This window comes from Leptonychotes weddellii, chromosome 12 (assembly GCF_054177405.1).
Source record: "Leptonychotes weddellii isolate Sample4059 chromosome 12, ASM5417740v2, whole genome shotgun sequence".
Lineage (NCBI taxonomy): Eukaryota > Metazoa > Chordata > Mammalia > Carnivora > Phocidae > Leptonychotes > Leptonychotes weddellii.
Window position 1 is genome coordinate 77,054,108 of NC_138380.1, and position 17,326 is coordinate 77,071,433.

Sequence of the window (17,326 nt, forward strand, 5' to 3'; positions counted from 1 at the left end):
ATAAGTCAATCAGAGAAAGACATGTATCATATGATCTCACTGATATGAGGAATTTTTAATCTCAGGAAACAAACTGAGGGTTGCTGGAGTGGTGGGGGTGGAAGGGATGGGCTGACTGGGTGATAGACATTGGGGAGGGTATGTACTATGGTGAGCACTGTGAATTGTGTAAGACTGATGAATCACAGACCTGTACCTCTGAAACAAATAATACATTATATATTAAAAAAAAAGAAGAAGAAGAAGATAGCAGGAGGGGAAGAATGAAGGGGGGGAATTGGAGCGGGAGACAAACCATGAGAGACTATGGACTCTGAAAAACAAACTGAGGGTTCTAGAGGGAAGAGGGGTGGCAGGATGGATTAGCCTGGTGATGGGTATTAAAGAGGGCAGGTACTGAATGGGGCACTGGGTGTTATATGCAAACAATGAATCATGGAACACTATATCAAAAACTAATGATATAAAGTACGGTGATTAACATAAAATAATAAAATAAAATTTAAAACAAAGAAGAGAAAAAAAGTAAGTTATAAGAAAATATTTAATAAAATAGAGAGGTGTTAACTTTATGAAATGTTAAATGAAAGGTAAGTGTACTGTATAACCCACTTGAGTTTAAAAGAAGTATCTCTGTGCATAGAAAAAAGACCAGGAAGCCTTATCCTGAAACGTTATTAACGTGTTTGTTATTTCTGAGTGGTGAATTCTCAGATAACTTAAATATTTTGCTTATTTCTTGTATTTTTGTGTTTAACATGTAAAAAGGGAAAAAAAAGCAGAGGTTTTAAAAAGTGAAAAAAGAAACTCAAAGTGATAAGTATATGGTTAGAGGTTTCAGTGGATAGCGAAAGAGCTCACTAGAGTGGTTGTATCCTCAGTCAGGGCCGAGCGAGCAAAGGCTTTTTTGCGAAGAAACTGCCTAGAGGCATCACCTCAACCACATTAAAGATGATGACATGCAAGTACGTGTGCAAATGCTGGTATTCGTTAGGAAATCAGTCCTATTACTTAATGCACCTGCACTCTTTATCCAATCCCAAAAGAATGCAGAGTATTTCTAAAACATGTGTAATCGATTTTCACTTTTCTTTGCAGTTCTCCGCCATGCATTTATTTTTTTTTTCTAACAAGTGTTGTTAAAATACTTTCACAATATTGTATAAATACATCTTTCTTTTTTTGGCAGCCATGACTGCGTTAAAGTTTAGCCCTTGACATACTTTGCTTATGTTAATCCAGAGCTCCTAGAAGACAGGACGCTGTTTTATTCATCACCGTGCGCAGTATCAGCAGGCGCTCGGTAACACCAGCGAAAGGCAGGTAAGTGTGAGCTTCTATTCTCAAGTCTTTTTGTTTTACTAGGACCTTTCTTCTTGGGCAGATACATTAACACATGACTTCATAGTACAAAATTCCAAACTTATAAAAAGAAAATAGATTTTTAGTTTCCAAGCGGAGAACCAGAGAAATCTGTGAATCATCGATTTCCCTTCTTTGAAACCATTTTTGTACCGTCGTATCAATACATGTAGGCCTGGAAGAGTGAAACTGTCCTCACACCCAGAGCTGGGGAGGTAAAGGGAGCCTCCTCATAGAATTTAACAAATCCCTCAGAAGCAGTAACATCCAAGTTTTACCAATTCTTTCTGCTTCCAGAGCAGCAGCTATTTTCAAGATATCTGTGGTTCGTAACGAGCCCATTTCTTACTCCCGGGGCGCCTAACGGGGCTTAGCTTGAAACGGCACAATTTCCAGTGACTGAAACAGTGTCTGACACCTGGAGTTAAATCTCTGTTGAATTATTAAATAAACAAATGGAAGTGGAAGACGGATGAACAAAAGAAATTTAACATTCTTTTGCATAGTGATGTGAAATACTAGCTTCACTGTGGTTTGAGACTTAAAAATTAAGGGACAATTCAGGAAAAGAAATCTATTCTTTATACACTCAGACCAAACTTAAATACCCACTGAGGACAGGTAGGCGATGCAGTTGAATGGTTAGGTGTCTGGGCACGTGTGGACCTTATGGAGCGGAGGAGAGGCCAGCGTGCTCCATTTCAGTGGGGTGAGGCCAACTCAGTCCCGGGCCTTTGTGGCCGAATGGCACTGCAGGCCCAATTTCGCTAGCTGGAAGTCTAGATTTCTTTATGAAGACTCCAAAAATTTCAAATGTTGGCTCAACATTTAAAAATAGATACATGATGTCCTTGTGTTTTGCGTATCTGGCCAGAGGCACATAGATTAGAAACCTCTCATTTTGACTCTACTGTGTCTGAGAATATGTATCCTTAGGACATGTGTATGTGTGTCTGTGTGTCTGTGTATGAATTGTATGTTGTTGCTACAATCATTACCTTGTGGAAACTGAAAAGAACAAAGAGGTAAGTTACACTCTGGGGGAGGGTTTTTAAGCACTGGGTGAGCTGGTGGAAAAATCCTGGAGGATGTATCTTTTAAAGGTACGTGTCAAAAACATTGAGTTATTCCTGAACTTGCAAATATTTTGCTCTGTGATTAGGTCATTTGTGTTTGCTAACTGACACTCATAGCGAAAGGAAGCACCTACCCTCCCCCACAGGGACTGGGGAAACTCAAAGTGACTCCCAGGCCCTCGAGGAAGGCATTCCTGGGTTATAAAACCATCAAGAAGTTTTTAATGAGGTTTTTTATCTATCTTAAAGAGAGCAAAGAAAGAATGTACAGTTGCAAGTTTTCTAAAATAAATGCTCCAAGGAAAGGGAGGTCAGGGGCTAGAGTTTAGTCAAGTTGGAGAGAATGTTAAGTCCATCTCAGTCATAGAGTGATGGTAGATGTTGATGTTTAGCAAGCTACACATCAGTAGATCAGAAATAAATGTAACTTCTAGATGTTCCAAGCCTAGCTTAGAGCCCTCCCCACCTTTCCCCTACATCCTCCCTACTGCCTAGTGTACCAGGGAACCATGGAATGCCAGTGACAGTGAGTAGCTAAGTTCTATCCATTTAAGGACTTGGAGGAGAAACCCATACTCTGCCTGTATTCCCTCCAGGGGACTCGACCTGCCCACATATGTACCAACAGGTGCTTACAAGGGCACCAGTGCCACGTGCTTTCACGGGGTGTGCAACCGTGGGAGCCTTGGTCTCTTCATTTCTAAATGGGCGTAATCAATGCACACTATACAGCATTTGTATGAGCAATGAATCTGATCTGTGTAAAGCACTCAACATGGTGCCTGGCATATAACACCGACTCAGCAAATGGTAACTATCAATGTTTCAGCCAGTTTCCATCTGTGCTATTATATTATTTTCACAGAAGGATGATCATACTATGATACTAATAGTAACAGAATACACAGAGAGGTGGAAGAAAAGAAGTTAAAAAAATCGTGACTTAAATCTACCAAAACAGAGCAGAAGAAACTACCGACGAGGCAGCAACTATTTCCAAAGTGCGCTGGCCTACCCTCCACAGCTACAACCCCAGTTTCTACCCAACTTTCCTTCGTCTTGTTCCTGCAGACTTAACTATTTCCCCATGTAGATCTCAAACCCTCATGTTCTTTTGCCCCACGACACAATGCAATTCTAAAAATTACAATCTTTGTTGTATTTCCTTTGTTATATTTAGCACTTGTGGCATTTTACCCAATGCTATTTATTTTTTGAAGCCCCTGGGGGAGCTCTTTGACTTTTCAGGAAGTGCTTTGCAAATTCTCCCCCCAGAAGGTTTTCCCTTTGTTTGTATCTTGGTAGCAATTCTAGTTTTCAACATTTGGACTCTGGTATTATAATTGTGCTCAAAGTATCTACACAGAAGTGGTCTGTTTCATCATCCAATGAGCTCGGCCTGTGTGTGGATATGACACTCCAGTGGAAGGAAGCCAAGAGCCTATAGTAGCGATCCTGGGGAAAATTTAAGCAGCTGTGGCTATGTAATTCAAAACCTCTGAAAAGTGTGCTGCAGTCCGCGCACAGCATTAGTGTAACATGAGGGCTGGATGTAGCCCGTCCCCCGGAGGACTTCCTCGCTTGCTGCAGGAAAGAGAAGACTGAAAGACAAACCTGGGTGCAGCCGGAAAGGTCCAAATAGATGAGCTTGTGGCATCCATTCCCTAAATTCAGGTACCGTAAACCTTTGTCTGTGAACTTTCTGCAATAAGCCAAACTAAGATACTGTAAGTTCTGGAAGTACCTGAAAAGACAGGGGCGAGAGGAGAGAGGAAGGAAAGGGATTATATTTGAGTCGTTTTCCACATCTTTCTTAAGCCACTATGACAAAGAGAAGTAAAACTATCAATTACTCTTTTCTCTTTGCAGATCTTCAGCAGTTGAACGTAATTATTAATGCTCTACCTGTTATGTGAAGGAGCTTGGAGTAGTATATCAGATAGTGCATCATTACATTTTAAATGAAAATAGAGATTTGCCTAGATTTTTAAGAAGGCTGATTGAGGGAGAGCTCTGAGGGTGGGGGACGTTTGTGCATTCCTATTGTTTGGACATTAGTTTGTGTTTGAAACCAAAGTTAAAATATTTGCAGTATTGTTGCATTTAAGTTTTATCTTTGGGGCACCAAAACAACGTGCAAAACGTGTAGATGGACAAACCCTTTGTAAACATTTAAATGGTGATTAACTGTTGCATGACAGTGAGGATTTGGGGCAGAAAGGAGGCAAAGTTAAACATAACAAGCTCCCAAAATGGACATGATAAGCAAATGGTTTGAAAAAAAATTTGAATATGCATGCTTTTGTGTTTCATTATTATAGTTAAAGAAAGACTAATTGATATAGAGAGCTTAAAAATGGGTTAAAAAGAACAGTCTGCAAATGAGTTGAGCAACACATGAAGGGAATAAAAATGACATCAGAGGCTATCAATCTCACTGGAGTTCAAACAGATTAAATATGGCATTACCACCATGACCAAAATGATTGCTTCCAGAAAAAAGGGAGGTAATTAAGATGAGCCTGTACAACCGTGCAAGGGCTTACAGTTTGAGGACATTCTGTGGACAAGTTTCCAAGCCTTCCTAAGCCTGGCATTTTTTTTTTAAAGTGCAGTAACTCCCACTATTGCTCGCCCTTGTAATGGAATTAACAACGTGCTGTTGGGTTGTGATCTGCAACAGTTTAACAGCAAATTGGAAAGCAAAAAGAACGAAAAGTGGGAAGAAGATGCCTCTCTGTCCCTCAAAAGCCCACAAATGACTAGTAAAATTTACTTTCATGCAAATGGGAAATAAGATATGCAAGCATGGACAGTTAATCAGATTTATTCCTAAAATTTGAAAAGCACATCTATATGATATATAATGATTTCCATTCCATAGTGACTGATTTGATGCAGACCACACATTCCCCTCCAGCAATGTCCATGAGATTCAACAGAACAAAGAGGGACGCCATCTGGATTCCCCAGTGGCTGTGGGCAGGGCCGTGGAGCAGAAAGCAGCACTAACATCCCAAGGACACGTCCCCTTTCCTGGGGCCCTTGAGTTAACCAAGGGCTATGTCAAAGTTTTGGAAACGCTTTCTCTTCCTCTCCTTCCTCTCCCTGGAGTGTATCCCTGTGATTCAACGGAGCAAAGTACGGTTTTCTTGGGGTGTGTGTGGGAGGTTGTCATTTCTAACAACCCTTTAGCTCTCTAATTTGGAGAAAGGAATAGTAAGGCAGACAGCACAACACAGTGGAAAATGCACAAGGTTTTGGAATCTGACCAAATTGGATTCGAATTTCAGCCCCGACACTTACTGCAACTTCCCGAACCTCTCACGGATTGTTTCTGCGTCTGTTAAGTGGAGATTATAATATTATCTCTCTCTCTTTTTTTTTTTTAACCCTGACCAACTGTGTCCAGCTTTCCTGAATCTTAGTTTTCTCATCTGTAACATGGATATAATTCTATCCACTCTTTCCTCTCAGAGGTATGACAATTACATGAGAACATAGATATAACAGTATTTTATTAAGGATGATTTTTGATGATTAAAATCAGCAAGTAGAAGCTTTAAAATATATATTCTTGCTACTACTATTTCATATAATAGCATATTAGTTGTTCTTATGAAGTTTGTACTATCTTCTTCCATGTAATGGAATGGATGCTTATCTGACAAAAGTGGCGTATACAAGTGATACCAAGACTTTGGGAGACCTCACGTTACATCTACACCCTCATTTTGATCAAGGTTTAATGCCCTTTTTAATCTGTTTTAACTCCAGTGAGACTGATAGCCTCTGATGTAGTTTTTATTCCCCTGATGTGTTGCCCACTCATTTGCAGACTGTTCTTAACCCATTTTTAACCTCTATATCAGTCTGTCTTTAATTATAATAATGTAGCTGTCACTTGTAAAATCATGCATATTCAAATATATTCAAATCTAGCCCAAGCCTATTGTCTGATTTTTTTTAAGTCCTTGTGATCAGTTAACAAATACTCAAAGTAGAGGGGCACCTGGGAGGCTCAGTCGGTTAAGCCTCTGACTCCTGATTTCGACTCAGGTCATGATCTCAGGGTCCTGGGATCGAACCCCACATTGGGCTCTGCGCTCAGTGTGGAGTCAGCTTGTCCCTCTCCCTCCCTCTGCTTGTTCTCTCTCTTTCTCTCAAATAAATAAAGAAAATCTTAAAAACAAAACAAAAAAACCCCCAAATACTTAAAGTAGGAATTGAATGGGGAGTTCTTAACGTTTTTGTGTGTAACATACCTCTAGATCTATGGACCCTTTGTCAGCATAATGTTTTTAATGCGTAAAATAATACTTAAAATTACCAAATACTTAAAATTACAAAAGCAGCTAATTATATTGAAAGATATCATTATCAAAATTTTTAAAAAACCAAATGAGTGGAATAATAATATATGTGCTTCTTTATTAGCATGTTAAATAACAAGATCTAGTGGCAGGGCTAATAACTACCCATGATTTTGAACTAGTGATGAGTGTCAATAATGATACTTTGAGATACTTGTAACAACTATAATAAGAAAATGTTTGAGATTTATATGGTCGAGGAGTCCCAGGAACTGCTAATACTACTGTGATTTTTTTTTTTTTTACCTACATTTCAGTTAGAGCTTAGTGAAAATAGAGATTATTTTTCTCCCATCAAAATTCATGGAACCTCTGAAGTCCATCCCTGGTCTCCTTGGGGGATCCACTGAGCCCAGGTTAAGAACCTCAGGTTTGGCACAAGAAGTTGTTCACTGGATGAAATGACTCCCAGATTGAAAGTCCCTAGATGGCCGTCTTCAAAGTGGAACCTCATGGGAACCATCAGTTTGAAAACCCAGCACAGGAGGAATCCTAAGTGGCCCTGTAGACCTTTCTAGGGATTTACAGGACCACAGACTTAAAGCTGTTGGGGATGGGAAAATAATCAGTTGACAGTGAAATCACTTGGCAAATTTTATGCAATACTGCAACTTTTTATTCTGAATTTTGGCAAAGAAATAAGTCCCTTACGTGAGTAAGATCTGGTTCATCATTTTCTCAAGCCAGAGACAACTTGGTATTTCTAATTCTACTTTGAGGCAGTGTTTGCAGCCTGTGTTTATCTTTTCCTCATTATTTGATAACTAGGTGTTTCTAATGGGGGGAGGGGTTCCCTTTGTGACTTATTTTTCTACTGCTATTATAATCTTTAAGAGTCACAGTTCTTATAGAAACTACAGAGATCACTTTTTTTCTTTTGGCTTTTTTCCATTAACGAATTGAAACCTTCTGTGTTAGATCGCCAATACCTGAGGGAATTACTATTGGAAGGAATGTAGAGTTATGTATTTAAACAAAAATTTCTCTGAAAAATCACCAAGACAAGGCCTTAAGTTTCTTTTAAGTTAAGTGTTGGGCTCTTTAGTTTCACAGAGGCAGTTTTGCATAATAGAATTTCTGCTGAAATCCAAATGCAGTGTTTTGACCTCTTATTCATAGGGAAGACCTGGAGGATGTCCAGGCAAGGCAACAGCTTACTCTGCCCCATTCTGATGGTTACTGGTAAGACTATATAACATGAGAGCACCTATAAATAAGAAGTTTCCGAGCCAATTGAAGAATCTATATGAAAAATAATTAAACACCATGCCACTGTAACGTATGATGCTCCATTAAGGAGCTTTATTTGCCAAGTGATTTCACTGTCAACTGATTATTTTCCCATCCCCAACAGCTTTAAGTCTGTGGCCCTGTAAATCCCTAGAAAGGTCTACAGGGCCACTTAGGATTCCTCCTGTGCTGGGTTTTCAAACTGATGGTTCCCATGAGGTTCCACTTTGAAGACGGCCATCTAGGGACTTTCAATCTGGGAGTCATTTCGTCCAGTGAACAACTTCTTGTGACAAACCTGAGGTTCTCCTGCATGCCCAGAATGTCTCCCACACAATAATTGATCAATACATGGTGAATAAGTGAATGAATGTTGCTGTTAGGTTTCAGGGAAAGAAGAAATCATTGCAGAATTCTGGTAGATGATATGACTTGAGGTGTAAAGGCTATGGCTTAGCAGAGAGGAGGAGAAAGGCATTCCAGCTGTAAAGAATGAGAAGCATGCAGCAATCTGGTGACCAGAGTTAAGGGCCTCCCTTGGGAAACCTGGGCAGATAGTTTTGATCAGATAATGTTAAGGACTGTCAGGGAAGAGTCTAGACCCTAAGCTTGTCAAAGACATGACAAGACTATTTTTCCAGGGTGATACTTCTGACAGCATAAGGCAGAACAGATTGAAGGAAAGAGAGACCAAGGGTGAACCATCAGGATGCTATGGCAAATGAAGTGCTGAGAGTGCCACCTAGGTTGTGGAATGAATGGAAAGGGTTTGATTCAGGAAATATTTAAAGGCAAACATGTCCTGGAATGGGCATGAGCCAGGAGCAGCCCTCATTTTCAACTTTAGAAAATTGAGCAAGTCCCTAAAGAAGTGAGGAAAAATATTCAGATAAGAAGCTGGCAATTCAACGTTGTCAAGAAGGGCAAACAAATTATATTTTTCTTCTGGCAAATGGTTTCTTTGGAAAGAAAGGCTAAAGGCACTGGAGAGAGAATGACAAGAGCACAAACAACATTTCTCTGGTTATTTATAGTTTAAAGAACACATTTGCATACCCATGCATATTTGAAACAGTGGAAAACAGAGCAAAAATAGAGAGTCATTATGAAATATATTTTTATCATAGATAAGAAAGTCGGTTACATTTTTTTCATCTGATAAAAATCGTCAAGATCAAGTGCATTTACCCTGGATGTTCTCTCAATAGCAAGAACTAGAGTTAAAATCAAGACAAAATTCTCATTTTGGGTCCTATTTTTCTCTCCGTTGCCCATTAAAGGTACAGCTTCGTTTGTACAATAAATGTCCCTAAAAACTATGCATGGTTGTAGTATTATTTTAAATTTCCTAGGAGAAAAGATGATCTAAAAGTATGCTATCCCAAATCACCTACTTTGTAAGTTCAGATTTTCACATGGGAATTTAATGGATTTTGTAATATATTCTCTCTCTTTCTACACACACACACAAGCATATATGTTCTCTCTCTATATATATATATACACCCACACACACACACACACACATTCATACATGCACATATATTCATACACATACGTATCTCAATATGGAATGGCTAAAGAAAAGTACTGAGTGATATTCTATATTGGAGGACTAGAGAACTTTCTAGAACTCCTGAGAAGGTCGGGGCCCTCCAAGGTGGTGTCACTGGAGCTGGCTTACACCAGCCCATGAGAACCAACTATTAGCATTTCTTCCCAACTCCACATTCGATACATCATGTTGGTAGCTTGAAATTGATCATGGTGGTAGTTTTCACACCACAGAAATCAGAACATCCCCTTAGCCTCTACCCAAACTAGTTATTAAACATTTACTGCAACACAGCTATCCTTGGAACACACTTTGAGAACTACTGATATAGAGAACGTAGTATGCTGAGGAAATATATACAGAGATAAAAATGACAAGAGAGATGACAGCTTTGAAAGACAGCAATAAAAATTCAACCTATAAATAAAAGAAGATTCTTAAGATAAAACCTGAACAAATAGAATAAAGGCATTAAAAAAGAAAAATAGCTTCCTTGGCTGAGAAAAGATTGAAGTTTTAATGTTCGAAGGTTTACTATGTTCCAGGAAAAGTTAATTGAAAGAATACAATTAAGTTTGGAAAATGTTTTTAATTTCTCAGGAAAAAGGAAATTCTTGCAAGCATATTGGCAGAAAAAATAAGTTACCAACAAAGGAACAAAAAAATCAAGCTGGCTTTACACTTCTCTTTAACATGAAATATCAAAGATTATGGGGCAGTATTTGTAGGATTTTAAGAGTAAAGTAAGGGACATAATTCAAGAACCATATGCCAAGAGGAGATGCTCACCCTCCAAGACAAAAGAAAGTAATTTTCAGAAAGCAATGGCCGTTTATTCTTCGGATAAAGACTTTTTAAAACTATATTTCCAGTCATCATGGGATGAATAAAAATCAGAATTAAAGAATAAGGAAATTGTGGAACAAATGGACCATCAATGAATGACAAAACTAGAGTTAGGACTACATAATTATAAATATCATCACAAACATGAAAGTCAATATTAAAAGGAAAGTTAAATGATTAATAAAACTCGTGATTTATATGTGTTTATGTACAAAGGATAGAAGTAGAGAAGCAACAAGTTCAGGGGAGAATGAAAGTGTATTAGATCTCTGGTCTAACACGGGGAGAGGGGCCAAAGTCATGGTTCCATCACGACTTTGATAACTGGAGAAATACATATTAAAAGGATGTTTTTAAAAAAACCATACAGGGGCGCCTGGGTGGCTCAGTCGGTTAAGCCGTCTGCCTTCAGCTCAGGTCATGATCCCTGGGTCCTGGGATCGAGCCCCAAGTCAGTCTGCCCCCTTCCCTCTGCACCCCACCCCCCGCTCATTCTCTCTCTCTCTCCAAGAAATAAATAAAATCTTAAAAAAAAAAATACAAATAGCCATTGGTTAGAATACAGAACAGAATGTGCACATACCTCTGAAATACCTTGAGACAATAAAAGTCAACAACATAGTGTATATAGCAAAAGGTGAAAACAGTGAGTACAGTACAGTAACAGAAAAATCAAAAACATAAAGCAAGATGATAAAAATAAGACCATATACTCCATTTTGAAAGGAAATATTAATCTTCTAAACTATCCTCTTAAAAAGGCAGAATTAAAAATTTTAAGATAGAAGTTAGCTATGTGCTTCATATAAAAGGCAAATCTAAAATACACCAACATAAAGATTAAAAATGCAAGGATACAGGGGCACCTGGGTGGCTCAGTCAGTTAAGTGGCCAACTCATGATTTCAACTTAGATCATGATCTCAGGGTCGTGGGATCCCACTCAGCAGAGTCTTCTTGAGATCCTCTCTCTCCCTCTGCCTCTCCCCCCGCTCACATGCTCTCTCTCTCTAAATAAATACATAAAGTCTTTTAAAAAATAAAAATACAGGGACACATAAAATTATTCCACAAAATCACAAGCAAAAGGAAACAAAGGTGACTATATTAAGAGCAGATAAAGAGTCTGAGGCAAAGAAACATCAACCACGATAAAGAATATAATCTTATGTGAATAAATGCTATAATCTATAATGAAACATACTACTTATTAATATTTATATGTAAAATAAAAATATCAAAATAAACTAAAGAAGCTTGATTATAAAAGGCAACCAATATCACTATTATACTATGAAATATCAAGAATTTATATACATATATACACATACACGTAGAAATTTTTTTCTCTAAAAGAAACTCTCTTGTTTTAAACATTCATGGATGATTTACTAGAATTAATTATATACACTAGTCCACCACAAAATCTCAATAAATTCCAAAAGATAGAAATAATTCAGTCCACATTTCTTGACCACAGTGTACAAAATTAGAAATTAAAACCAGAAGTTTAATCAAAGAAACTTCAACTACTTGGAATCAAAAATTCTCTTCTAAATAATTATTGGGTCAAAGAGAAAATCAAATATACAACAGTTTGTTTAGAAAATGAGAACAATACTTATCAGATCTTAGAAACTTTGCCTAAATTCTTATTTAGAGGTCATTTCATATTAAATCTTACAAATGAAAGAAATCAACTAAATCTTACAAATTAAAACCTTAAAAGATATTTGTACTGTACCCAAGTCCAAAAATGACCATTTAGAAAATATGAGAAATTAAAATCAGAAAGGATAGCATTCATAGTGACAATTGAAGAGATACCACAAAGATTAGCCATATGCATAAAACAAAATTTTGAGATATTTAATAAAACATTTGAAAAAAATTTAGAATTAGACTATGTTCCTGATAAGGAGACTAAAATTATAAAAATATAAATTAGTTCTTAAATTATTTTATCTTTAATTATTGGTGTACTGGTAAATATCTAAGAACTGGCACTTTAAAAACATATATGCATATAAATGTGTATATGTTTACTATAAATTTGTACAGCTTACTATTTTACATTTACTATCTTAGAGATAGGAAATACGTATAACACACAACTTATAAATAATAATAAAATACACAATATTCTTTATTGTAAAGTCGATATAGTCAATAGATTCTCACACAATGCTTACATGGACTTTTGCCAAACTTATAAATGCAGCTAGTAATTTTGTCTTCTTTGTGTTCAAAGGAAAAATAAAATTCTGTGACTTTGACGTATTTCTTGTTTTCACCAAAATATAAAAACAAAGTTCAAAAATATTGAGGAATGGGTATAGTTTCAATCTGAATATTTTCATTTACATTCATGAGTAAGACAAAAGTGAAACAACAAAGATGTATATGCAGACTTCACTCGTCCATCAGTGACATGAGTGACTTCTTTGCTGAATCAGGTAATAGTTTCCAAGTCCTGAAAGAATATTTCCTCAATCTTTTATGGTATTTGCAATGTTGCAGCTATAAACATGATGCACTTAAAAAAAAAAAAAGATTTTATTTATCTGAGAGGAGAGAGAGCATGAGTGGAGGGAGGGGCAGAGGGAGAAGGAGATGCAGACTCCCCACTGAGTAGGGAGACCCAGGGATGCAGGCTTGATCCCAGGACTCTGGGATCATGACGTGAGCTGAAGGCAGAATTTGAATATTCTGTCAATGTTTGGTGATGCCTTGTATTCTTCTGTCCCTTCTCTTCCAAAGAAGCACTAGCTGAGGAAAAGCAACATTTGTGTTCAGGTTTGTCAAGAGTCCATAGGTCGAAAAACAACAAGTACCAGGTTTCCTGGAGGTGATGGAGGTAGCAGCAGGCGACCAGAGCAGGGCAAGAGGCAGTGTGGGCCTGCAGTGCTCAAGGTCCAAGGAGGGAAGACACTGGTGTTCCATTGTTGAGAAGTCCAGACATGGGACTAGAATTTAGGAGCCAGGCTCCATTGCCCAGGAAGGAGGACCATAAAGAGGCAGAACCTAACTCAAGCTACTGGGCACTTTGCTCCAAGAGTGACACAAAAACGCTGGCCAAGCACAGGACCCGTTATTTAAGTTGGACGCTCCCCCCCCACTCCCCCGGGGCGGGACAGAATAGGCGCCAGCTTGGGGACGTGAAAGCAGCAGTGCAGTAACCACCATTGTGGGGCCACATTGGGGGAGGGGGTGTTGGCAGAAGGGGAATGCTGGAGCGAGCCAGAGCCTCGAGGGGCAGAGCTCTTTCCAGGGTAATACAGATACCACAAGCCTTACCTGGGCAGGATTCGCATCGTCCTATTGGTGATGGTGGTGTTGGATAGATTGAGGTACAGGATTCCAGGACAGCCCTCGGAGATGTATCTCATTGATTCATCCTGCATGAAAACAGAGGGGAGAATTAGCAAAGTCTAGCAGGTTTTGTGATTTCCCCATTATCTCTCTCCGAAAAAGTACATGCAGGCCTTGGTCTCTTCATATTCTTGGTTATTAGTTGTAAATCAAATTAAACAGAAGGTGATGGTTTTGTTTGAAGCTTCACTACTCTCTCCCCTGCCCTTTCTTTGGAAATAAAATCCCATTCCATCACAGTGACACTTTGTTAAAATTTGAACCCTTGCAAGTTCAACGCTGACAGGAAATTTGAGCTCAAGTGTCAAAGTGTCAACCACTCCTGACTCTTCAGATGCATGAAAGTGATTAAAACCTGATCTATTTTTAAACTTGCTAGAATCATTCTGAAAGACAGGAATAGTAAAAGTGAGTCCATATTTACACATATATATTTATGGAAGTGTGTGTGTGTGTGTGTAATTAAGTTTCTGTGGTCCTATAGTGAACATATTAAAACAGCTAAACCGAATCTCACCAAATTTACTTGAAATGGTCTGAAGCAAAAGAAAAAAAAAAGGTACATACATTTTGAACATGAAGTTCAGTGTTGAGGGTGTTGTGTTTGGGTGAGACTCTCCAAGATTCAAGCAGCCCTCCCCCATAGCTGACACTGAGTTACAAGAAAACAGAGTGACTGTGACATGAGAGAGACAGGAAAACAAATAGTAATTTCAAGCCTCAGCCCTAAACTGACATTTACAAGACCAAATGAATTGCAAGCTTTGATTGTGGTGGAGCTGCTTCTTGTATGGGTAACTGCTTGTAAAATGCTCTAGTATGAGTAAGTAGCAGCAGGTTTTTATTTATTTAATGATGGTGGATGAGTCTCCCCAGGAACACCGACAAGGTCAGCTAGTTGTAAATATTTGTGGCACATTGGTCCTAGAAAGAGTAGGCCATTGCTGGAAGAAGTAAATTGTCCCTTGCCTAGGGAATATGGTTTGGGAAAGAATTCTGCATGTTCAATAGGGCCACCTCCAACACCTCTAAGGATGGCAAAGGTTTATTTTCAGTAGGATCATTAATGTTTAGCATTCTATTCCTAGCTATTTCTCGGAGTCATGGATAATACAATAACAAATTCCTGCAGTTCTGCTATAGGAAATGCTCTGTGTGCTGACGCTGCATGAGTGCAAGTGCAGGGATTCAATAAGCACTGTATTCTTGCCACTGCATTCAAGCTGCCAGCAATTTTCCTACATATTCCACCACTGAAATGCAGGATTTAGTATACGTGGATAGAGTAAAAAAAAAAAAAAAAAAAAAAAAATATATATATATATATATATATATATATATATATATGGTACAACTTTCCCAGAAGGAATGAAGAATCGTAATAAATGGCATTGTAATTTAATATAAATGAAATCCATCTTCAAAAATGTTTCATGGTGCCAACCAAATATCAAAGTGATTATGCACCTATTGAATGGCCAAAATGCAAGTGAGATGGGGCAAGGAAAGGATAGGAAGCTGGCTAATACACCCTCGGGGAGGTAGCCACAGAGAAGATGCAAATATGGGGCCAGGAAGAGGAAGATGAAGTATGTTTTATGTACCAAAGAGGAAGCTCATTTTTCCTTTAAGATAAGGAAGCAAACCATTCACTGCATTTTCCTGTCTGGAGGAGCTTGGACATCGAAGAAACTTCAGACGAATCCCATTCTCAGCATTTAAAGGAGCTCAAGGTTCAGCCCCCAAATGCATGAGCACATAAATGCAAACACTGTTTGAGTATCTTCATTGCAAAATGGTTTCTGAATTGGTCCACAATGCACCCAAATCTTTCCGAATGTAATATATTCATAAGGCAAGCTTCTTAGAAACAAAGCTTTGTGAATGAATGTTGCTCAACTCGTTAAATGTAAACCTGTCTCCCAGTCTATGCTTCAAAGGGAAAAACAATAGTAAAGTGTGGCTGGATAAAATTATCAGCCTAGTATTAGACTCCAAAATTGGAAAAGACTTTGATGTTCACAAATTCAATGCAGATGGCATTTGTTTCCTATTAGAGAGGCAAATTTAAAGACTGTGATCTGTTATTCAAGTGTAGAACTGAAGCTCCCTGAGGGCAGGAACTGAAACTTGATTCATTTTCAATTCCCTCTAACACTTATATTTTATAGCATATAGATTCCCTATATATCTTTTTAGATAAAGATAAATATATCTTTAATGTAGTAGGTTTCATTCCACAGAATGAAACAGAAGTTTGAAAGAAAGAACTAGAATGACGACTCTGGGAGGTGTGGATGTCATGCTAGAGTTGCTGCTTAATGAAGAGCATGACAAAATCAGGCTCTTCTGTTTTCACCCTACTTCTCTTACTGTTTCGTCTTTTCTTTATTTAAGATTTTATTTATTTATTTGAGAGAGAGAGAGAGAGATAGCAAGAGAGAGCAGGATCAGGGAGGAGAGTGAGAAGCAGACTCCCCAGTGAGCGGGGAACCTGATATAAGACGCGATCCTAGGACCCCGGGATCGTGACCTGAGCCAAAGGCCAATGCTTAACCAACTGAGCCACCCAGGCGCCCCCTCTTACTGTTTTTTCTTAAGATTCTTTGCTATTTTTTCTCCTCTACCTACTTTTAAAAGTCAGCAATCTCCAAGGTTCAATCCTAAATTCTCTTCTCATACCTACTTTCTCTCTCTAGGTTGATCATATTCACTTTTGTAATGTAATTAAGAATACAAAAATGTCAACCCAAGATGGAATCTCAAGTTCTATGCCATGCTCTCCATTACCTACTCGGTATCTCCATACAATTTCATTCCTTCTTAATGTTGTAGACTATTTACTATGCCAATATCTGTGCTGTGTGCTAGGACTACCACAGAAAATAAGACACAGCTCCTGCCCTTTGGGCCTCTTGGGCTAGTGGAGGAGGCAGAAATGCTGTGATGAGGGCTACTTGTTATAGGGACCCAGAGGAGCAGCAACAAACCCAGCCCTGGGGGACAGGGATGTCTTGGTAAAGGAGGTGGTACCTAAAGTAAGCCTTAAAGCCTGACAAAAAGGAAAGCAACACCTGAGGACAAAGCAAAAGGGCACTCCATGCAAAGAGCACAGCCCGAGCAGAAGCAAAACAAACAAGGAGCAGCTTGGCTCATGCAGCAAAGAAAGTGTAGCAGTGTATGGTTGCTGAAACTTAATGTGTGTGCAGGAATTGGAGCAAGATGAGGCTGGGAAAGGAGGCAGAGGCAAGACCACCGAGGGTCTCCCAAGGCATAGTAATGTTAAAGAGCTTTGACTTTATCGAATAATGTAGATGACACACGAATGTGTATAAATGATGGAAAATGGCAGTGAAATGATCCGATCTGCCTCTTAGAAAGTGTACGTGCTCACAGGGGAAGACAGATTGGAAGTAAAAGAAAAGCCTGATCAGGGTAAAAAAACCTGACAGGGACCAGGAAGGAACTGCCAAGGGTAATATGTTCATTTCTGTCTCCATTTGCACACAATTG

At 38.6% G+C, this 17,326-nt stretch overlaps 2 protein-coding genes across 2 annotated transcripts in view; one reads left to right on the forward strand and one right to left on the reverse strand.

The window, feature by feature from the left end:
- FBXL13 (F-box and leucine rich repeat protein 13) overlaps window positions 1–17,326 on the reverse strand; it is a 169,191-nt gene that overhangs the window by 88,211 nt on the left and 63,654 nt on the right. The window contains exons 8-9 of the mRNA XM_081799706.1: window positions 13,739–13,839; window positions 4,053–4,182 (exon numbers count right to left, since the gene is read on the reverse strand). Of these exons, the coding sequence (XP_081655832.1) occupies window positions 4,053–4,182; window positions 13,739–13,839 (231 nt within the window). The remainder of the gene's footprint in view (window positions 1–4,052; window positions 4,183–13,738; window positions 13,840–17,326) is intronic.
- The window catches only part of LRRC17 (leucine rich repeat containing 17), a 30,940-nt gene continuing 17,344 nt past the window's right edge, over window positions 3,731–17,326 (forward strand). Inside the window, exon 1 of the mRNA XM_006731905.3 lies at window positions 3,731–4,112. The gene's annotated coding sequence lies outside the window, so the exon portion shown is untranslated. The remainder of the gene's footprint in view (window positions 4,113–17,326) is intronic.